The following is a 22,786-nucleotide window of genomic DNA, read 5'->3' on the forward strand; positions in this document are numbered from 1 at the left end:
ATGTCTGCAGTGAGTTCATTGACCTCCTGATCTCTCTGGTTTTGTGTTTCCACTGTAGTTGTTGGATCACAGGTCTCCTCTGGTGTTGCTGTTGTCTGCAAATCCATTTCTCTTTGATTCTCACTAGCATCCACATATTCTGTGATAACCATGTCCTCAATTTCTTCACTCTTGCTATTGGCAGTGATAACATCTTTATGTACTTCAATGTCTGCAGTGAGTTCATTGACCTCCTGATCTCTCTGGTTTTGTGTTTCCACTGTAGTTGTTGGATCACAGGTCTCCTCTGGTGTTGCTGTTGTCTGCAAATCCATTTCTCTTTGATTCTCACTAGCATCCACATATTCTGTGATAACCATGTCCTCAATTTCTTCACTCTTGCTATTGGCAGTGATAACATCTTTATGTACTTCAATGTCTGCAGTGAGTTCATTGACCTCCTGATCTCTCTGGTTTTGTGTTTCCACTGTAGTTGTTGGATCACAGGTCTCCTCTGGTGTTGCTGTTGTCTGCAAATCCATTTCTCTTTGATTCTCACTAGCATCCACATATTCTGTGATAACCATGTCCTCAATTTCTTCACTCTTGCTATTGGCAGTGATAACATCTTTATGTACTTCAATGTCTGCAGTGAGTTCATTGACCTCCTGATCTCTCTGGTTTTGTGTTTCCACTGTAGTTGTTGGATCACAGGTCTCCTCTGGTGTTGCTGTTGTCTGCAAATCCATTTCTCTTTGATTCTCACTAGCATCCACATATTCTGTGATAACCATGTCCTCAATTTCTTCACTCTTGCTATTGGCAGTGATAACATCTTTATGTACTTCAATGTCTGCAGTGAGTTCATTGACCTCCTGATCTCTCTGGTTTTGTGTTTCCACTGTAGTTGTTGGATCACAGGTCTCCTCTGGTGTTGCTGTTGTCTGAAAATCCACTTCTCTTTGATTCTCAGTTGCACTGACACATTCTCTGTCAATTAACTTGTTTTCATTTCCATTACTCTCAAGAGTTGGGATCATTAGACCTTGTTGGACTTCTTCAGATATGTCTGTTGCAGAATCAGTGATTCCTTGGCTCTCCTGGACCTGTGTTTCCACTGGAGGTGCTATAACAGAAATCTCCTCCGACGTCGTCATAGTCAGCCTTTGAGTCTCAGCAGCAGCAACACGTTCAGCATCAACGCTGCCTTCATCTGTGGTGCTCTGACAATTTGCAACTGGATATTTCTGTACTTCATCAGATATGTCTGTTGCAGATTCAGTGACTCCTTGGCTCACCTGGACCTGTGTCTCCACTGGAGGTGCTCTAACAGAAATCTCCTCTGACTTCATCATAGTCAGCCTTTGAGTCTCAGCAACAGCAACACGTTCAGCATCAACGCTGCCTTCATCTGTGGTGCTCTGACAATTTGTAACTAGATGTTTCTGTACTTCATCAGATATGTCTGTTGCAGATTCAGTGATTCCTTGGCTCTCCTGGACCTGCGTCTCCACTGGAGGTGCTATAACAGAAATCGCCTCTGACTTCGTCATAGTCAGCCTTTGAGTCTCAGCAGCAACAACACATTCAGCATCAACCCCGCCTTCATCTGTGGTGCTCTGACTATTTGCAACTGAATGTTTCTGTACTTCATCAAATTTGTCTGTGGTGTGTTCACTGATGTCTGGGCTCTCTTGGCTTTGCACTTCCACGGTAGGTGCAGGATTAGAAATCTCTAATGTCATTGTAGTCTGCCTCTCAGGTCCACCAGAACTTTCAAAGCTCACCTCCTGGTCCTCATTCAGTTCTGTAGATATGTCTGTAGCACATTCATGGACTTCCTGGCTCTCTTGGTTTTGTAAGTCCACTGTTCCAGCTGGATCACAAATATCCTGCTCTAAAGTTGCTGAAGCCTCTATATCCATTTTGATTGGATTATTTGGTGCAGAAGCACATTCAAAATCCATCTCATTTTCCTTTTTTACACTTGTAGAATTTTCTTCGACTTCAACAGGTGTTTCTGTAGTTTGGTCACTAACTGTATGGTTCCCCGGGTTTTTTACATCCTCTTTAGCTGCTGAGTCAGACCTCTCCTCTGGTGTTATGACACTCTGCGACCCAATCTGACCCTCTGAGACTGTGACAAAATTGGCGAGCACTTCTCTTTGATTTTGCTCATGAAGCGGCTCAGTAGTCTTGTCCATCACCTCCTGGCTCAGATGTAGCTCAGCAAAAGACCCAGGACAAGCAACACTCTGTGTCGAAAAGAACTCAACTCCTCTCCTCTCTTCAAACTTTTCTTCAGACTTTCTGACTATTTTATTCACACCGTCACATGAGCTGGTAATTGTATCTGGCACTTCGAGGCTCACTTGATCTCGCAGGTGTTCAGCTTTTGATTCCTCTTTGAAAGTAACTTGAATTTTGAAACTGAGATCTGTTTGAGTCTCTGGATTGCCAACAGACTCTGATGTTGTTAGAATGTCCTCGGTCTGATTTTCTGGATTACTAATTCCTACCCGGATCTCTTCTGGTGGTGCGTTTGTTTCATCTGACAATGCTTTATCTTCTGTACCTTCAACACTATGTCCTGCAGAGATACTGGCTGTTTCAATCACTCCCTCCTCTTTATGCTCTTCTTCCATACTTTTACATTTTATATCCAGCGTTATCTCCCCTGAAACACACTCTGTGGTCTCCTTTCTTTCAATTTCATTGCTCACATCTGCCTGACTATGAGCTGAGTCGGCCTGTGCTTCAATTTTACAGACTGGATTTGCCTCTCCAGAACTAGAATATAGTGTTTCCACTGAAAATGCTATTGTTTCATTATCTACATCCTTTTGGCTTTTGATGGACTCTGTAACGTCCTGCTTTTCTTTTCCACCTGCCGCAGATGTGATGCAAGGCGTATGTGCAGCTGTTGCAGTGACGGAGCCTAATATTTCTTGACGTGATGCTAGTGCTTCATTATCTAAGAGCTTTTGACTTTCGAATGTTTTTAAGTCCTCGTGTTTACTTTCATCTTTAGAGACTAAAGTATCCTTAGACTCTGTTTGTGTTGCATTAAGTGAAGTTTCTTGTCTCTCTTGCCCGGCGGATGACTGCGCAGATTCTTCGTCATCATCCAGAGTAGCCTCACCCAGGCTCTGAACACTTGATGAATCTGAAAATCTACCATAATTGTGGTCCATCTGAACAGGGTCTGGGGGTAAAGATGTTGACCCATGGCTCGCCTCCTGTGGGTCAGATGAGGGCTCTTCAGCCTTGCGCTTAGCTTTGACTCGATTTGAGTATTTACGGATGCAGCGGGCCTTGTCGCCATCATCCCTCTCTCTAAAGAGGTCAGTCTTACTACCATCACTACTCAACTCATCCTCGGACTCTGTGGAGGCTGTTCGCTTCAGGGAAGCTCTGGGGTTAGCTTTCTGTGAGGGAGCTTCTCCGCAGGAGGCACTTGTGACTTTCAGAAGCTTGGCTTTTTTGACAGGTGGGTCCGAACTGGTTTTGCTGGGATCCTTCGGAGGAGAACTCTGTTTGGATGACTTGGCTGGTTTATTTTCCCCTTCCACTAAAGCAGACAGTTTTTTCTTAGTCCGTGGGGCTGCTGTCTTTTCCCGCATATTTCCTGTTTTAAGGGACTTATTATTAGTGGCTGGTGCAGTTTTGGATTGCAGAGCATCGCCATCGTCATCCAACTTCCTCATCTTGGGCTGAGGATCATGAGGAGATGATCCTCTCTTTGGGGCTGGCATTCTGTCAACATATTAGACATAAAGACTAATTAAAATAAGCATAATAAAGCAATGGCAGAGCAGAGTTAATCCTTACATTATTACTGAATAATTTGGCTAGGAGTCACAATTGTTCCAGCACTTTCTCCAGGATAGCATTCAAACGACATGACAAAAATCCATATTCAATAAGTAAAATCAGTCTTATTTTAGTATAAACTGTAATCCATACCCAGATGGATGAACTGTTACCTGGTTTTCCTAACACAAGCAAGAAGGCTGGCTAACGTTGGGCATAAACACTGACAAATCGCAGTTAAACCAAGTGGCTAGCGAGTCACACAACGTACGATCTACATTTACTCACTTACTCGCCATCTACATAAATGACCGATTGTCTGCCAGTCGACGGGGAGATAGTTGTCAGCAGGAGTTGTGCTGACAGAAACAGAGGTGGTCAGTTAGCTAGCTAAGAGTAGCTGGTGTGTGCTAGCTGGAAGTCTACAGTGGTGTGAGCTAACGCTAGCAGCAGCCAACTCGCAACAAATGACCAAAACCGAGCCTCGCTGCTCAAGTCAGCAAAAACAGCAGCCAGACAGGCAGAGCTGGAGCTGTACAGGGTAGTCCGCACGGTGCTAATGTCTGCGGCAAGACGAAGCAACACATTCGCCAATGAAACTCACTTTGATGTTTTCTTTTTCAACAACAGCTGTTTTTTTCCTGTGAATAAAAATTAACTGTACTTCCGGAAGGAAACGGCGGATATGACGTAGCAACCCTCCGGCCACACTCAAAAGTGGAGATTATAGTTTTGGAAGTGTGTGTGCGAGAGGGTAATTTACTTCACTTACTCACCAGAGGCAAACAATACACACTGAAGGACGTAGTTGTGATGTGAACGTGCCAGATGCAAACAAATGGGTGATTTCCTCTTCACAGGTTGGTGTTAAAAGTTAATAAACAGGATACAAAGGAGGCAAAAAAAGGACAAACCATGTAAAATATATTTATAAAAATACCAACATACAAGTTCACATTTTATACAGGCTTTCAGACAGACAGGCCACTGACTTGTTCTTCTCTAAACACCAAAATACAGTCAGAATCAGTTTCCAACAAGCTTATCTCATCTTCTAATTTTTAAGTCTGAACCTTTTCTCACATCAAAGGTCACAATGCCCATTTTGAGTTATTTAACAGACAATCTAACTGTGATTCAGCAATTTTACATATACATTTCAGTACCTTTCCACCGCAAACCCTGAGCAGACATTCTTTTTATACATTTTTAATTGGCTTACTTGACAGGATTGGCTTCAAGTGGGTTAATGGAGGAGACACAATTATCAGACACAAACCACAAGCAGTTTTTATGTGATTTTATTTTTCAGACATTTCACCACAAAAATCACATCAGTAGCAAGCAGAACAAGTACAACACTTTACAGTTGTTAGATGTAAATATACAGAGACAATCCAATATAAATGTTTTTGCATTTGCAATATTTAGCTCAGGTTCAGTTCAGTGACTGAGCGAAGATGATATTCATTGATCGATGCACTGACACAAGGGGAAAGCATCAATAATAAACACCTTGAGTGCATAGACCCCCGTTACTTTTTCATCTCCAGGATTCCACTTCCTGGCCCGCGCTTCTTCGCACTGCAGATGTTACAAAACTGCACCCCGGGAACCTGAAACAGGAAGGAGGAAAAAGGGGTCTCAACATAGGACAGCCAAGTTATGTTTGAGATAGGGCGGGTAGATATAGTTCATGAACAGAAGAAATAAAGTGATGAGTAGCACAGACAGGACGTTACTCACTGTTCCTGTGGATGGTAAACATTCCTTGTGAAACATGTGTCTGCAGTGAAACACCACCACACTGAAGGGTTTGGCCATGTCTGAATCACAGGTTTAATGCAAAAAAACATTAGCAATGAATAGCTTTCAAATGCAACACAGCATTAGAATACTCGCATACAAATACATGGACAACCCACCTGACGGTAATATGGTAGCAAGACACGATTCGCAAATGTTCTCCTCTGAAAAGAAAACCACCACATGTATGAGTACAGTTTAAAATGACTTAATCTCCACTGCTTCACGAACGTCAGGGAAAGTGCACCCACCGTCGACCCTGACTCCTCTCATCTGTGTCCGGTGCATCTTCTGGAGCAGGGAGAGGGAGTCGGCCACCAGTATCTTCTTACATCCTTCCCTCAGAAGAATCTTAGAAACAAGGAAACAAAATCTGGTTAATAAATGAAACAACATGATGAATAGTTAATTAATTCTTAAAATTTATATTTAAAAAAGTATTACTGAAACCCCCAACTGACTGGTACATGTGATATTTTAGTTTACTCGTGCATTTAACACATACTAGTGTATTTTTTAATTTTCTGCTGGTTTAATATTTATCTTGTAATCCTTTTTAGGGGTCCAAGCAGCAAAGCTACTGGAGCCCTATCGTTTTTGTCCTCATTATTCATTGTCCTTCTTGTTTTTCTCAGCTAAAACTGTTTGTCCAGCAAAAACTGTAAGTAACTTGTCACTTGTAACTTGTCTTGGAAACGCCTTGGCTTAGGAGTCAAAGTTATGGTCGTCTGCTCTGAAAATGTCAATGTTGCGCTTGTTCACGATCTGCTTGGACCCTGAATATTGCTGTTTGTAGCTGTATTTAGCTTTTATTTTAGCTGAATCAAAGCTACACTACTAGTGAAGAACAGTGTTCACAGAGGTACTAATCTTTAATCATCAAATCGTAAAGATTTCAAGTGAGACAAAATAGAAGCTAATCTAAAAGAAACATGTCTAACCTGTAGATTGTAGTCCTGGAGAATTTTTACTAGTGAATCTCTGAGGTTTGGGATCTCCATACCCTCCTTAATGCGATGGATGAGCAGGATGGGATCCACATGAGTACCAATGTTATTAAGGAGGCCAGTGATAAATGCTGGGGAGACAAAGGCAGACAGTCATAAACAAAGGAAGTTTGTGAAAGTGAGGAGAATTACTGAGTCGATAGGAGTCTTTGTCGTACGTGGTTTGTCAATAGAGTATGAGATGAGATCCTCCCAGAGCTCTGCATCGTCCTGCTCTTTAGCAAACTCTATGGCCTTGTCCACGTCCTCCAGCTCCTCCATGATCATCTGCAGAGCTCGTCTGCAGTTCCCCATCCTGCCTGGGAGCCGCATGCTGGGTTAGTTTCCTTTTAATCATTTCAAAACACACTTAAACGTAGCAAATCCTTAACTAACACTTACTGAGCAGGAAGACAGTCTCCTCTACAAAGTTCCTCTGTTGACAAACCTCAAGAGCCTGAAAAAGACGACATAATTCATGTCTTCTAGCTTGCAGAAACTTGAGGTAGGATGACATGTAAGAATTGTACCTTTTCAAGCGGGCAGTGTGTGCTATCTCTCAGGAAAGGTAAGAGGTTTGGCCGGTCGTATTCGGCATACAGGACAATCTGTCTCTCGTGGTATTTTTGGCCTTTGTGGTGGTCTCGCTTGAACAGTTTATGGAGGTACTGTTGGGAAAAGGTGAGTCAAATTGCTTCTGAATTCTATTTTGAGAGTTAATATGATTATATTCAAAGTGATATGTATCTCAACTCACCACATGCAGAAGCTCAGGCCTGTCTGCCAGTTCTTCCACTACCCTGTCTGTCTGTTAGTACAAAGAAGGGGAACAGGATCAGCGCAGGCAGCGGATTTTCACCAGGTCCTTCATGAAAGTCTGAGAGAAGCCAGGTACACTTACCGATATCTTGTCTTCATTGTCGAGAAGCATGTCAACAGCTTTCTGATAACGTAAATTTAGAGAATAAATGACTCATTTGGAAAAACGCAGATTGACACTGAAAAATAAATTCAGTAAATAAAATTTGCAAATATTAAATGTTTTCAGTCTATCATCTGGCTTTTTACCTCTTTGTCAAAGTCCATGAGGAGTACGATCTTGTCCTCTATGGAGCGGAAAAGGTTGTGTTTGTGGATCAGCTGGTAAACATCTTTGTGCCTCAGTCTCAGGTAGATCTCTAAGGCTCTGTCGTACCGCTGGTCGTATGTGTACCTGCAGTGGCATGAAAGACCGACAGGTTACTTTTATTGGGTCTTTTTCAACCATAAAACCATTAAACCATACAGACCCTTCAGTGAATACATCTTCACAGACAAATATTCTGCAACCAAATACACAGAACTTAATTTAAAACTCCAATCTAGATCTAAAGTGCTGAATTCCATACAAATGTATATAGAATTATGCACAAACCTTTTCATTTTGTTGCTATATTGAAAACTGATAACTTGTGTTTCCCCTCAACATTAATTCAATTGGTTCACGTGTTAAAGTCACTCACAGTTCAGCCAATGTGGTGAGCAAGGTTCTGTTAGTGGGGTCCCTCTTCAGGTGATCGGTGACTGCTTGAACAACGGCCATGTTATTATAAAGCTCTCCAGGCCATTCCCGGATCAGCGTGGCAAAACCCTTTGTGGACAGAAGAGGAAGTGGGACGAACCGTTAGCTGAACACCGGACTCGTCACAGGATGTCAAGAATATAGTGCGGGGATAAAGTACCTCATAATCAGTTTTGAGGAATTCATGCAAGATCATTTCATAGATGGCCGGTCTGAGACGCAGATCCCCTCTGGGCAAATACTGACTGATGGCCTGGAATTGGAGAGGAGTGGATATGAGACTGTTACTCTGAGAAAGAAAAGGCACAACATTTAGGAACCAAAACCCCTGACCTACCTTCAACTGTCCGATGGTCTTGAACCTGTATACTTCATTTTCCCATAGTTCCATGTTTTTTCCAAGAACCTTTTGACACTTCCTGAATTTAGAAAAAAAAGCATTCGAATCATTCAAATGAAACAAGAAGATCCTGTTTTTGGACTTTGTCAGCAGGGGACAGTCGAGTCACGTCAATTAAAAAGGAATGAACATTATACGTCACATGAACGTACAGTATATAAACTCTATGGACTGCTTAAAGCTCTGGAAAATTTTAGTGAGAGAAACTTGAGTTAAGATGTTTTGTCAAAAAAATATCCACAGCTAAACTAAAACTAAAATCTCATCCATTCAGTAACTTTGGTAATTGTAGTTAAGTGTTCCGTCTTTCTACAATTTTCATATCTTTAATGAGTGAAACACTCACTTTTTACATTTATTATCTGAATCTAGCACTTTAAATAGAAAGATTCTGTGATACGAACCCTGTCGAAAAAAAGAAAAATTCTCCAACTTATCAATTGAATTAATGTACTGTACATTCGCACATGTCAAACCTACCTCGCAGCACTGTCATAGTCTCCTTTCTCCACTAAGTGGTTGATGTAATCCATCCCGATTTTCTGAACATCATGTCTCTTGATGTTTTTGAAGCTGATCTCCGCAGCCATCAGAGCCTCCTGTCACAGTAGCAGGACACACAGTTAAAACGATATAATCGTGGACTGTAACCTTTTGCAACATTCATAAAATACAGCAGCGCAGACCTCATATTTCTTCTTTTCAAGCAGCCAATCGATATGGTCATCTTGGTCTCGCTCCTTGGCCACAACAATGTCTTTGGGACTGATGATGTAGAAGAGCGACTCTCCCTCAGAATGCTCTGTTAATGAAAATACATTTATGCCTTTTGCCTTTTGCCTATTGCGCATTACGGCTGACATTTTATATTTGAAGCATAATGAAATCAGACCGCAGTAAAACGCTTGGTGACATTTCTCTGAGGGCTGCTTTTATAGTCTCACCGAGGCGGTAGTCTCTGCACTCGTTGTCTTGAAAGTGGCGCACAGTCAGCGCATCTGAAGAAATCTCCTCACAGCTCTCAGGGAGAGGCTGGATGATGTCGAGGCGAGGCCGCGCACGAAATTCCTCGTCCTGCACAAACACACACACAATGAGTAAAAACTTTTATTTGCTCCATTAATACATATGTAAAAGAAGTCACCATTACCATGTGATCAGAGTTCTCCTTCACAAAGAACAGGGTGACAAGCTGATCAGCCAGCGGCGCCAGACCACTGATGAAAAACTCAGTCTCAAACGCAGACACTGTTTCAGAAAGAGAAACCAAACAAAAGAGCATCAAATACACCATCTTCTTGTTATAGTGCAAGATATTCTACATATCACTGCATCATCATGGCAACCATGAGACTTTGTCAACTGCAATGTTCCCACATCACTATTCCCTTATACAAATGTATCGTATAACCTGATTTAAGTTCATTTGTCTTATTTTATCCAACCACATTTTAAGCCTTTTCTTATCTAGCTTTATTTGTATTTCATTTCACTGCTGTTTTAACCTGTTCTGGCTTTCATGTTATAAAGCACTTTGTAACCTTTGTTTAGATAAGCGCTTTTTAATTAAAGTTTATTATTACACAGTTTATTATAATGTGCAGTGTATTTATTACCTATTTCCACATAACGACTGGGCAGATCTCTCATTTCAGTAGGATTTCGCTCTTTCACAACGCAAATCTGAGGAGAAATAAGAAAATTATGGACTGGAGTAGCAAGTGTCTGTGATGATTAATGTAGTTTAAGAGAAAAGAAGCAAACCTTAATGGAAGTTCCCCAGCCAACAATGAGAGTGGCGTTGTCTTTCCAACACAGGCTGCAGGGGTACATGTCAGGCCTCAGACTGACATTATCCCGCAGCACATTTGTGATCCGCTGTTTTGTACCGATATCGTAGATTTTAACTCCCTTAAAGAAATCAGGAAAAACACTTTTCAGCATTTTAACATTCAAGACTGTATGTTTTATTGTCTCCTGCGACTGATCACTCACCACATTGTTGGCCCACGCAATGAGGTTAACTCTCCACTGGATATTAGTGATTGAACCCTCGCCTTCATGTAGAACAGAGGTCTTCCAGCGATTCAACCAGTTTCTTTCATACAGAAGCAGCTTTGAGGAAGAAACAACAGGAAAACACTGTTTGCATCTCAAATCAACAGCAACTCAGGGGTGCAGTTGTGCAGCCTCGCCTACAGAGGGCAGTAGATGAACAGCACATTGCACTGGAACAGCCAGTCAGGAGCTGCGTCTGGTATAAAGAGTGAAATAGCCTTATAGATTTAACTTAAACTGTGTGAAACTGTCTCATTCATGCTGCAAAATGATGAAGTAAAACCTGATTTTAGTCCTTATATAAAGATCTTAATTCCACTTCAGAGCATTTAGGCACAAGGACGCTTGTTCATTAGACTCGATCTAAGTGAGAAACATCACATTAGCTTCACATTCAGTGGTGGAAGAAGTAATTTTACAGTTTCACATGGTCGACTTAATTTGCAAGTGGAAGAAAGCCATAAAGAAAGGGTTGAACACTTGACGCATTACAAGCTTGATTTCATACATCCTTCTTACTCTCATCATAATGGTCACGGCTTCCTTTAGGAAACACACCATTTATTGTCGTCACTGTGGGAGGCGCAAAGTATAGAAACAAGTATTTATTTCTAGCAGAGGTGTGGACGTTCAGCGAGAGTGTTGTGCAGATTTGGTGTTTTAAAACCACAATGCAGTGTGGCATCAAGGCAGTTGCAGAATTTTTTTATGAACTGCAGTTTAATGTTCAGGCCTTGTATTGTTGTACATGCTGTAGAGGACAAAGCCTGTCATTCACATTCCCTGCATTGTTACTGTCCTTACTATATAAACTAATACAAAAAAGCCCCCAAAAAAGTGCATAATATTACCAAGGATGCCGAGAGAAGGTTGTATAGGCTCTTTAATTCAGCAGTTGGGCTATGTTAATAAACAGTTTGCTGTACAAAGAGATGATATGACAAAAGAACTGTGGAGACAAAATTGAATTTCCTTTGACAGGATGTGGCTCCCGTTGAGGCTTATTGATTTTCATCACAGGCACATTGTGGAGGCCTTCACAACTTGGAACTGAGAGGAATCAGCGGCAATTGAAAGAAAATGGCAAAGCAACACTAACAATGGGGTTTCATAAAAAAGTTGTTTTTCCTCACCCCTGTTGTATAAATGTCAGTATACTTTATTTACGGATGCTTTTGCAATGACGCTACTTCCGAGTAGTTTACCATTATGTACAGTAATGGGCATGTGCTAATAGGTAGGTGCCTTAACTTCCCCACCCCCCCAAAAAAGACAAATCTAACGTCTAAGATACTTTTTCCCTTATGTAGTGACATACCTACTGCAGACAATTCTCAGGTAAGAGGTCACTGTATGGCCCCCCGGAAACCCTAAGACTATGTACCCTCTTGATAATGACATCTACTTGCTGTGCTTGTGAAGCGTTGCCTTTCAAACACTGTTGAGCGAACAGCACTTTGTGAAAATGGGCAGCTTTCCCGAGAGCACTCCAGCAAAGAGACAGAAAAGTAAGAGCCTTTCACACCAGACAAAGGCCTGTGCATCGCCTTCAGCCGAGCCAAAGTGAGAAGGTTCGCAGGATTCGGTTTCACCCAGACACAATCAGGATGAATTATTGTGACAGGAAATGTCTAAAAATGTACATAATGACAGCTCAAGTGAAAAGAATTACTCAAACCTACCTTGTTGCCCCCAGTGACAAACTGTTTGTAGTTTGATCTGGTGAACTGAGGATGTAACGCCACCACCTGCAAGACAATACACCAGGAGCAGATTAGGCTGTATAGGCTTTACTATTTTGGAGAGTCAAAATCTGATGTTTTTGTTATGTTATGTGCAGGTAATAGCAACAGCTGCATGCTAATAGACATCCGTTTTCAGACATCAACTTACTTTGATGGGACAGTCAAAGTTCTCATGGAAGCCCTCTCTTGTATAGAGGCCGAACACTTGCACCTGAAACAGAGATGAGACGGCAGAATGGCAAGCAAAGGTGAATAACTCAAAATTTCTCCTTTAATTGCTGCCTCTGCAACTATCCGAGGCCGGGTGGGGGGGGGGATTGTGGTCAGAAAAGACTTTGATTGGCTCCCAACTTTTCCGCTGGGTCACCAATTAGTGGAAAAGTTGATTCTTTGAACCCTTCAGGGTTTAGAAACAGGAGTCCTCATCTTGGACTTGAGTACAGCCTCAGTTGGCTACAACAAACCCTAATGTACCATTAGAGTACATGACACCCGGTTTGTCTTCATATGAGGCCCAAAGAAAAAGAAGACACTTTTTTTAAGTAGGGGGATATTATAAAACTCTGATGCAATCTTTATTTTTTAAACCGCACCGGCGATTAAGGATTAAGTGAGATTTTCAAAGGATTAACAGCCAACTGAACTGGTTCAGGGCAAACAATTGCTGTTGCATTGATTTTAATTGTCTGCTCCACTTTTTGTGCGACAAGATCTTGTTTTTTTGCCACCAGAGTGCTGGTTGTAGGGGGGGAGGGTGATATCAGAGAGCATATCTTGACTGCGAAATCCATGATTTCTCACTGAAGGATGGTGGTAATGATGAGAAGAGACAAGATAACAGCAAGGTGGGGAACATGGAGAGGGTATCCATAGACGGCTGATGGCTGACTGACAGCTCAACAGATCTGAGTGCAATACTTTCCCCTACTCTTCAAAACTGGTACAAGCTTTTTATAAGTTCCCGCATAATGAAATAAAAATAAGGGTTTATGTGTAGATACGGTGCCGATAAAACTTCAGGTTATTGCTCCGACTGTAGAAGAACTGCCTTCTAAAAACTCACTACTAAACACCTCAAGTTCCACATCATTAGCATAAAGTTTAACACTGATAAGAGTTTTATATGAATCTGAGGATGAATTATGAAAGATGAGAACTGCTGATTGGCGATGTCTTTTCTGCAGGCCCAAGGATCAGTAACCAGCGGTGATGAGCAGAGAGATCTCACCTTCCCATCCTCGGAGCAGATGCCCACATGCTCTCCACTTTCATCCAGACTGATCTGGTTGATCTTCACTGAACTCTGCAGAGACACAATTATCAAGGCATCTTTTTTAGAGGCGGGCTAATATCAAATGCTGCTGGCTGACATTTTACCCCACTAAGTGAAACGCCAGAAAAAGCGAAAGGCAAAAGATTTGAGTATATGATGGATGCATAGACCCATATGTGTCAATGCACAGAGCATGGCATTAACTCTGTGGAGGTTAGAGGATCCCAATTCACTGCTGGTGCTTTTAAATTTTAGACATTCATGACACTTTAGATAAAAGGATCGACCAAATGGCATAAATTACAGCAAATGTTACTTAAAAGCTATCCCTAAAGGGTTGACTGTGCCTCTGCGTAGACTCCAGGAGAAAAAGTTCTTAGCTTATTTACAATTTCTCCAGTGCATTAGGTTCACCTGGGTATTTGGTACACATATTAAATTTGCTTTTCACTGAATTCTGACTTGTTCATTTTGAAACTACATCACAAATACATCTAGGCAGAACTCAGTGGTGTCTCTTCTGTTCAGTGAAACAACTTCCTTGTTTCTTTCAGGCAGTGACTGATAACTGGCAGTAAGTTCTTTAGGTGAGTAGCACTTGAATCAGTGTACTCAGCAGGGACACTACAGGTACAGTCATGTAAAACTGCCCCTTTTGTGTCGGCAAAATCAGCCTTGATTAGGGAATATTTTTGATTAGGGAATGCTTTTTGGTTTGCAAATTAAATCACTGTTCAGCACTCATTCAGTCCAGATCAAATGAGCAGAGGGACTAAATCAGATATGCAAGATCATTGCTGCTTATAACTTCAACACATTTTCTCATGCACCCCTATGGTACTTAATATCAATGTCCCATTGTGTTCATTATGGTTTTTAAAAGTGCTTCTGCTGTGTTTTTGAGAAATATTTGACAATACATGCCATTTTTCCAAACATGAGTAGTGTTAAAGAAATAGTTGAACATCAATATGCTTATTTGATTCAACCCTCATGTTTGTCTGTTAAATATTATGTGACCTTATTTTAGCATAACAAGTATTAGTAAGTGAATACATGTATTTCTCAAAATGTCAAACTATTCCTTTAGTAGTATTGGTCACTTTATCAAGGGAGAAGGGAACGGTACAGACATCTCTTAAAGGGTAACGTCTATATTTTTCCACCTGGACCCTATTTCCCCATGTTTTTGTGTCTATGTGACTAATGGGGACTTTTTTTTTTTTAAATTGGTCCAGTATTGAGTCAAAAGTACGTCCACCAAATTGCTTGTTTTTGCCGCTGACAGGGTGCTGACTCAGATTGTTATTATATGTGTCTGACAACCTTAAGAGACACAAATAAACAAAAACAACAAAGTCGCACAATAACACAAACAAACTAAGCGACTGAGGCAGCGGTAGACCAGAAACTCCGTGTTCTGCGAGGTAGAGTTACTGTGTTTATCAATGGAGTCTGGTAGCTTTGACGAGAGCAATATAGTAACTGTTTCAAAAAGGATCTCTCTCTTTAAAAAAAAAAAATAAAATAAATAGGTCCATTTCTGTACACATCCTTTCCACAATTTTGTCAGATACTTGTAATAACAATTAGAGCCTGTCAGTGGCAAAAACAAGCACTTCAGTGGACGTCCTTTGACGGGGTGAAATTGCACGCAAGGATTATGTTGCTGTTTCGCTGCTGCTAAAAGCAGCGCGCTCACTCAACACAATTTCAAAAAAATGTTGTCCTAATTAGTCACACACCAAAAACACATGAGAAAATAACATCCAGGTTGATAAATACCAAAATGACCCTTTAAGGCCCACATCATTCTAGAAAGTTTGATACTAGGATATATTTAAATATAAAACATATGATTAGTATGATGAATTATATCTTTGGCTTAGTGAAGTACACAGTATTACAGTCACCAATAATAAATAGGGCTGTATGAATGATAAAGAGCTTCAGTTATTAAGGGACAGCACTGTGGATGAGTCAAAACCTACAACAAAAAATCATTCTGTACATAAAGGTGCAATAAAAGACAACTATCAGTAAAGTACTTTACTATTATCCTTTATTATTCGGATTTTAACAAGATTAAGAGTCTACTGCCATGCCAGGAGCTCTGAGGCTGCAGTGTTTTATGCTAAATGATAACATTAGCATGCCACATGCCCACAGCAAGGTTAACGTGCTGATGTTAATAGATATTATGTATGTTAAGCGCGTGTATAATGTTTCCCATGTTCACTCTCTTTGTTGAGCGTGTTAGCGATAAACACAAAGTTCAGCAGAGGCTAGATGAAAAGTCAGAGGATCAACCTTGGTTGTCACAAGTCATTCTCAGGTGAACTTGAATGTCTCTTTCAAATTTCATGGCTATTTCTCCCACAAAGGTCGAGAGATGTCACTAAAAAAACATGAATGTCCTATTCATTCTATACAGTCCTCAAGTCAAATCTTTCTCAAAAACACAGCAGAAGGATTTTTCAAAACCCAAAATGAACACTATTCCTTTAATATTAATGGTCACTGTTATCAAGGAAGAAGGGAACATTACTGACGTCTCTTACAGTATGACTTCGGTATTTTTTAACCTGGAACTTGATTTGTGTCTATGTGACTAATGGGAACAACATTTTTATAAATTGGCAAAATTGGTCCAGTATTGAGCGAGCGTGCTGCAGCAGTGAAACACGGCTGCAATGTAATCTTTGGGGGCAATTGCGCCCTGTCAGATAACGTCTACTAAGGTGCTTGTTTTTGCTCAGATTGTTATTATAAGTGTCTGACAACATCGTGGAAAGGATCCCTACAGAGATAGACCTTTATTTAAAGAGTAAGATCCTTTTTGTTTAACTAGAAACATAGTGGTCACAAATGTCAATCTACTGGTGGCGCTAAATGAGAAGTCAGGGGATTGTGAAAGTCATTAGCCTTATTTATAGTTAATTTTATTAATAATACGTCATATGATTAAAAATATTGGCATTAGTCTTAAGCATGGCTAAAACATAAATAACATGTACCAGTAGGCCTAAAGAATGTCCTCATTATAATCTAAAGGATTTTAAAGCACTCACAATTTCAAACTTCTGGGTTACATTTCCTTGGATGTCCAGCAGGAAGACCTTTCCAAAATGGGTACCTAGGGCAAGAAACTGAAGGGAGACAAGTGTAATGTAAATTAAACCAGAAGACATTTATAAAAAAAAAATCATGTGCTGATGAAGGCTGTGGTAGAGGATAAAAAAATATTTCCTGGAGCAGGGGCGACATGGGCAGAGTGGGGATTCTGTGGGCTTGGAGGCAAAACTGTGAAATTGCCGTGGGTGGAAAAGCCCTATTTATTAAAGCACACAGTGTGAAATGGCATTTTCCCCCTCAAATTAAAATGCTTAAGCATAATAAATGCACTGTACATCTGACTTCTTCCCATGCACCCTATGCAACCCAATCACCTTCCTGCCCAACACAGAGCTATTATTTCTACTGAGCAGCAACTGGTTTCTATGCTTTGTGCTCCAACAAAAGTGCATGTGTTTGTGTGAATGTGTGTGTGTGTGTGTGTGTGTGTGAGAGTGTCCACTGGGACAAAAAAAAATTATAGAAACGGGGGCTTTTGGCATTAGATTAAGTGTGTGTTCTTCCACCCCAGCCCTGCTCCATGCCCTCCTCCTAATCCCCCTCCCTTCTAGACCAGCATGTGGATGTGTGGCGAGCCCACCATGCTTCAGTGCAGTCTATAATGAAATGCTTATATTTACAGGCACAGCTGAGCATGTCAGACAGAGCCCCTGCAATCTCCCCAAATAAAATAACCAAAAATAAATAAATAAAGGGTTCAACCTTGTGAGGCGGAGCGACTTTTAAAGGGATTTATCAGAATGGAATTGTTCAAATGAAATTCGGATTCAGACACTTAAATTATGAGGCAACATAAGGCAATGTGTGCTGTTGGTGGCTTTAAGGCTGTGGGAGTTTGCTGTGGCGGTGGGGGCTGGTGTGACCACACAGGTAGCTGGGTGGAAGAAGGTATACAGAAATCCCAGGAAGAACGACAGTCAGATCAAATTTAGGATTTCAGCAAAGCAATGTCTCTCATTCTGGCATAATTGCTATTTTGATGGGGGGGGGGACCAAATCCTCAAAGTAAAAATAAATAAATGAAAATCAATAGTGGTTAATAAAACATCAGGTGAGGAGACATAACTGGGGGTGACTTTTGCTCTGCTCAGGCGTGCATGTGTGCTGCTGGTGCCACAACGATTAACCATCTCGCTGAGAGTGGCCCTCTTAAAAAATATCAACGAGGAGAGGAGCTGAAAAATATGTAAGAGTGGGAATAAAAAGAGGAGAAGACAATGGCAACTGCTGTCTTTCGATGCACCTCCCTGAGAGGATAGGCAGGGGAAGGTGAGAAAAGAATGGGCTGCCTTGAACAGGGAGCATGAAAACCGGCTTTCAAGAGGACATCTCTCACATGTGTACATAAACAATGTGAAACCTGTACTTGCGATGGGCGGACTTCAGACTGAAATGCCCTTGTGGTGGTATATCATAACCTCTACCTTGTCATGGACGGTCATACAGCTGGCTGCATCATTCTGGAGGATTTCTGTCACCCCATTGGAGAGCCTCTCATACTTCAGCTTGGGCTCCTCCTCGCTGTCCTCCTCCTGGATGAGAATGTAGACTCGTGAGATGGGCTCTCACTGTTAACATTTTCTTTAAAAGGGATTCATTACAACGGCACAGCATCCTCTCCCAAATGTTATCGTTCACAATGTTCTTTGACAGCCATTGACAAAACCTGACACTTACTAAATGTCCAGAAAATTCTGTCCTCAAACTTTCTTAAAAAAAAGTGAGAAGGAGTCTGACGAGGTCGTGATAGGACGTCATGTGCTTTCAATGCAAATCAACTTAAAGGTGACCTGTCGAGTTTTTGACCAGAATCAGAAATACTTTATTGATACCCGAGGGGAAATTCTTTACAATTGCTTACTTTGCATGTCAAGATATTAAGGAATAGAAATAATGATAGAAAGTAGGTAAGTAAAAAAAAAAATCTAAATCTAAAGGGAGTATGTAGATGTACAGTATTTTACGGTATTAAAAGAAATGTAATGATAAATAGTGGTAGCGAATAAGGTAGTAATAATAATAATAATGAGCGCAGGTGGAGTTGACATGGAATGGATATGGAGTGTTTTGGTGAGAAACACTGAATGTAAAGACAACTTTTGTTAGTTTACAAGAAAACCCTCCACTTGTGTAATAGGCTTGAGATAAGCATATTTTTAAAGGAAGCTCAAACAGTTAAAAATCAATATTAGAGCTTTAATAGGAATACTTTTCCAATTTCAAAATGTATGACAGGCAAAATCACATTAAATTACTTAAATTGACTTGATGTTCAATGCAATTAATTGTGTTCCTCTGTGCATTAGACAACTCTTCACAAGCATAAAGCAAAACATCTGACACATTGGTTTTTAATACGATCATATCATCACAATGCAATACCAAGCCCTACTACATGGTGACACATTTTAAGGTTTTGTTGCTTAAATTAGTTAATTTGAAAAGGTGAAATCACATGAGCTCATCGAGAAAATTCAACTTTTGCAGAATGTAAATGTTTATATATATATATATATATGTCTCTCTCTATCTATCCATCCCAGGAAGAACGACAGTCAGATCAAATTTAGGATTTATAATCATAATCTTCAACAGCATAAGTAATATGTACCCAATACATTTTGGAAGGCTGGTTTTACATCCGCAACGCCCACCATCACTGCCACAGTGCCACTGAGCAACACACACTAAACCCATCAGGTCCACACTAACGGCCAATCCTACATGTATTCTGGCTTCTCTTCAAAGAAATTCTGAAAGTGTGTGTAAGGAGATAGACTGTATGCACAAAGACACATTTCCATTACCTTGCGTGAAATGCAGCATAAAGTAATTTTTTCATGAGACAGTTCATCCCCAGTGACATACATGAATTTAGTCATTTCATAAAGCAAACTTAAAGTATTCTACTGTGTTACATTTCAGGTGTGAGCCAACATTTGCGGCCAGTCACAGCCTGAATATTACTCATAATTCAGTTTATAACCAATGCTGCACAGTCTGTGGCTGCCCAGAGGGTGCATCAACTCAAAACGCTGTCTGCCATTATGTGCTACTGGGTTGGAGGTGGGGGACAATAGCGTGGAAAAAATGTTATTTTCAAAAACAATCCTTTCCCACTCAACAACGCCATATCTAGGCTATTTCCTGTGTATTCTAGTTGTGAGATTTCTGATGCGAGGGCATTTGTCACGGGTTTCAAAGGTGTATCAAACAACAAAGGCAAACTTCATCCCTGGAGAGAAACTAACCATTTTCAAACTTTTGCCATCTCTTGTAAGTTGCCTTTTGTTTTGTCAACTACGGAGCTAGCCTTTGTGTTGTAACCATTTTTGCCATATTCTTCACCTATTGGCAGTTAAGACAACATGCTGAACCAAGCCTTCTGCCTACAATAAGGACACTCTGCTTTCAAATACATGCTGAAGACCACAAACTCACATTTAGGATGAGAAAGGATGTCTTCTTCAATGTCAAGAAAATAAGGACTCATCCTGCCACCTTAAGAGTTACCTGACCTCAACCCCATTTAAACACCTATGAGAAATTTTGGGGAGACATGTTAAACAGTGCTCTCCTCGAAGATGTTTGCAACACGTACTTTGTGCTTTTACAGGATCATAATTATTAAATAAAATCATATGTCTCAATATCTTGTAACTTGCCCTTTGTTGCCTATTATTATTCCAATTCCTCAGATACATACTACCTTACTCATTGCAGTTTGTGAATAATGTTGAAATTGTAAATAATGTTGATATTATGGTGTTTTTATTCTTATTCTTATATTCATTATTATTTTATTTTTTCTGTTATGTATGACCCAATGTGTTTGCTGGAAACCGCTGACCTTGTTTCATTACATATGTGCCTGCCCCTTGTGTGACTGACAATAAAATTAATTGAAGTTTTGTCAACTACTGAACTGGCTGAATTTTAATCATTTAAGACTGTAATGAATCCACTCCCCCACACACACCTCAGCATGTTTTTCTGTCTTTTGTTTCACTTTTTGGCTGCAAAGCTGTTATATCAAAGCAAATATTATGACATAATTTGGACACAATCTCATATAACCATTTATCTTAGAAAATGGAACCCTTTCCACTTTAAATAAATTTGCGATTAAGCACGCATATTATAATGTAATATGTAAAAAAAAAAATCCTTCAATTAGGTTGGAGTGATTGTTCAGGTACTTCCTTACTGACTTGATGATTCTCCAGTGTGAATTTGTCAAGTAAATCTGATCATTTTGACAACTTTCAGTGCTAAAGTGAGGAAGAAGAGGTGCTGTTACTGTAGTATTACCATGTGTCATCTACTGCTAAGGGTTTGATCCACTGTGCTTCAAAGTTAAAATTAAACCTATTCCCTAGACTATGTAAACTGTTCAGGAAGCAAAACAAAAACAACAAACAGGGCTTATTACTGTATGATGTAATTACAAATGAGACTAGTCTGGCCAAATTACAAAAGGTAGCAAAGAGCATGTCTCTGACTTTCAAGAGCACAGTTTTGACAAATTGTTATCCTGCTCATTTCTTCTGTGAGTAGCACAGTGTGAAGCACACAGGCCCTCACTGCCTTTATCCAGTGAAGCTGTTGTCAACCAGGTAACAGCAGCAGCAGACACCAAGCAAGCTACATTATAGTGCACCACTCTAAGTAAATAACCAGCTGCTTGCAGCCACTTGGAGGAGACACACACTCCCTAGTGCTTGTTTTCTCTGTGAGTGTTCTAGTCCTACAGTACTGAACACACTTTGCACACACACAGAAAACAGGATGTAGGAACTCTTTCTATTTACAAGCCTGGAATTTTCCCCCTTTTCCATTCACACACTCTTAACTGTTTTCATCAGAGAGGTGCAAGAGTGCGCTGCAACCTTTCCCTGAAATTTCATTCTGTTCTCTACTTCGCATAAAGACAAACTCCCCTTCCTGCCAGGCTGATGTGTAAAGCTATATTTTATTTAGCCTACTTGTGATTCTCGGAAGCACAAGTGTACTGTAACGTACCGAAGCTCAGTCATAATATTGATGGATCTGGAAAGCTATCTGTAATTCATGAGTGTTTGACACCCCTCAAAACCTGACAAAGATCCTTCTGGGATCAGGTTGTGTTGATAAAGGCTGGCTATGTAGTACAGTCCTTTCAGTAGGCAGCAAGCTTTATTTGAGTTCAAAAATCATCCATGCTTGGCAGAACTATGCCCACCCCTGTCATTGTCAATATGTTGATATCGATGCATTTTTAAATTGACATACTGGTGCAACTGCATGACATTTTTAGGTGTAATGTTTTCCCCCTGACTCTTATACCGCTATAAATTCCCTCTCACTCTTTGTAGGAAAAAGAAAGGGCAGCACAAAGTGATGTTAATGTGTTTCTTACCTCAGACTCATCTGTGAATTCCTCACTTTGTTTTCTGCCCTGGATGAAGACACATTTTGAATAGATTTCAACAATCTGTCTTAATGTATTAAATACCAAAGCACGCAGCTGTGCCACATTTAAAGTTTTTCTGCAATATAATACAATTTAACTCAAACACAGCCTGTGGAGGTTAGGCAGGACAATACAGCTACAGTGTTTTGTTTACAAAACAACACATAGATATCAAAACAGTGTGAGGCTATCATCACATGACACATTCACGTTTTCAACGCTACAACGTTAAATCACAAGCTAACTCAAACTGAAAGGCAGCTGACAATATTCCCCGATCACAAATCTTATTTATTTTGATACCTATACGTGTAAAACATCAACACTAGCTAGCTAACGCTAGCATGCACTGCTTACCTGGTCCTCCACTTCCGCCATTGTTATATTAGTTGTATCCGGACAGAATAACGTTAGTTATAATATCTCAATACGTGTTTAATAAATGCATGTTAAAGGTCCACAACTCCGCAGTTAGGTTTGTTTCATGTAAGAAATATCCAATATACAACAAAGTGATGTCTGTAGTCGAAGCCTGCTCCCACTGTCATAAGTTAAATCACATGACTGAAAGAAAGCCG

The 22,786-nt window shown here is 40.4% G+C and overlaps 2 protein-coding genes and 1 long non-coding RNA gene across 8 annotated transcripts in view; 1 reads left to right on the top strand and 2 right to left on the bottom strand.

Annotated features, from left to right (window-relative positions):
• The window catches only part of LOC123971522 (mucin-17-like), a 15,661-nt gene extending 11,179 nt beyond the window's left edge, over positions 1–4,482 (bottom strand). The window contains exons 1-2 of one of the 6 annotated variants that reach the window (XM_046050595.1): positions 4,397–4,482; positions 3–3,735 (exon numbers count right to left, since the gene is read on the bottom strand). In XM_046050595.1, the coding sequence (XP_045906551.1) occupies positions 3–3,734 (3,732 nt within the window). In that variant the 5' untranslated portion in view covers position 3,735; positions 4,397–4,482. Of the gene's footprint in view, positions 1–2; positions 3,736–3,965; positions 4,047–4,080; positions 4,362–4,396 lie in introns of those variants that run through there. The other 5 variants (XM_046050437.1, XM_046050516.1, XM_046050821.1 and 2 more) reach the window with 5 other exon arrangements.
• A 67-nt stretch (positions 4,483–4,549) lies between these two features.
• LOC123972256 lies at positions 4,550–14,129 on the top strand. The gene is made up of 2 exons (XR_006825393.1): positions 4,550–4,652; positions 13,533–14,129. It is a non-coding gene; the product is annotated as an uncharacterized LOC123972256 (long non-coding RNA).
• Positions 5,078–22,785, bottom strand: vps41 (VPS41 subunit of HOPS complex). Its single transcript, XM_046050913.1, has 28 exons — positions 22,566–22,785; positions 22,155–22,193; positions 18,181–18,288; positions 16,693–16,770; positions 13,577–13,651; positions 12,497–12,559; positions 12,286–12,351; positions 10,541–10,660; positions 10,310–10,456; positions 10,162–10,228; positions 9,696–9,793; positions 9,490–9,619; positions 9,232–9,347; positions 9,026–9,144; positions 8,483–8,564; positions 8,306–8,398; positions 8,087–8,214; positions 7,653–7,797; positions 7,486–7,527; positions 7,342–7,392; positions 7,115–7,252; positions 6,987–7,041; positions 6,764–6,904; positions 6,540–6,676; positions 5,850–5,949; positions 5,718–5,762; positions 5,539–5,618; positions 5,078–5,408 (listed from the first exon to the last, which is right to left on the bottom strand). Exons 1-28 carry the CDS (start codon positions 22,584–22,586, stop codon positions 5,328–5,330), a joined length of 2,565 nt encoding a protein of 854 aa, XP_045906869.1. The 5' UTR covers positions 22,587–22,785; the 3' UTR covers positions 5,078–5,327.
• Between the last annotated feature and the right edge of the window lies 1 nt (position 22,786).

The sequence above is a fragment of the Micropterus dolomieu genome, linkage group LG01 (assembly GCF_021292245.1).
Source record: "Micropterus dolomieu isolate WLL.071019.BEF.003 ecotype Adirondacks linkage group LG01, ASM2129224v1, whole genome shotgun sequence".
Lineage (NCBI taxonomy): Eukaryota > Metazoa > Chordata > Actinopteri > Centrarchiformes > Centrarchidae > Micropterus > Micropterus dolomieu.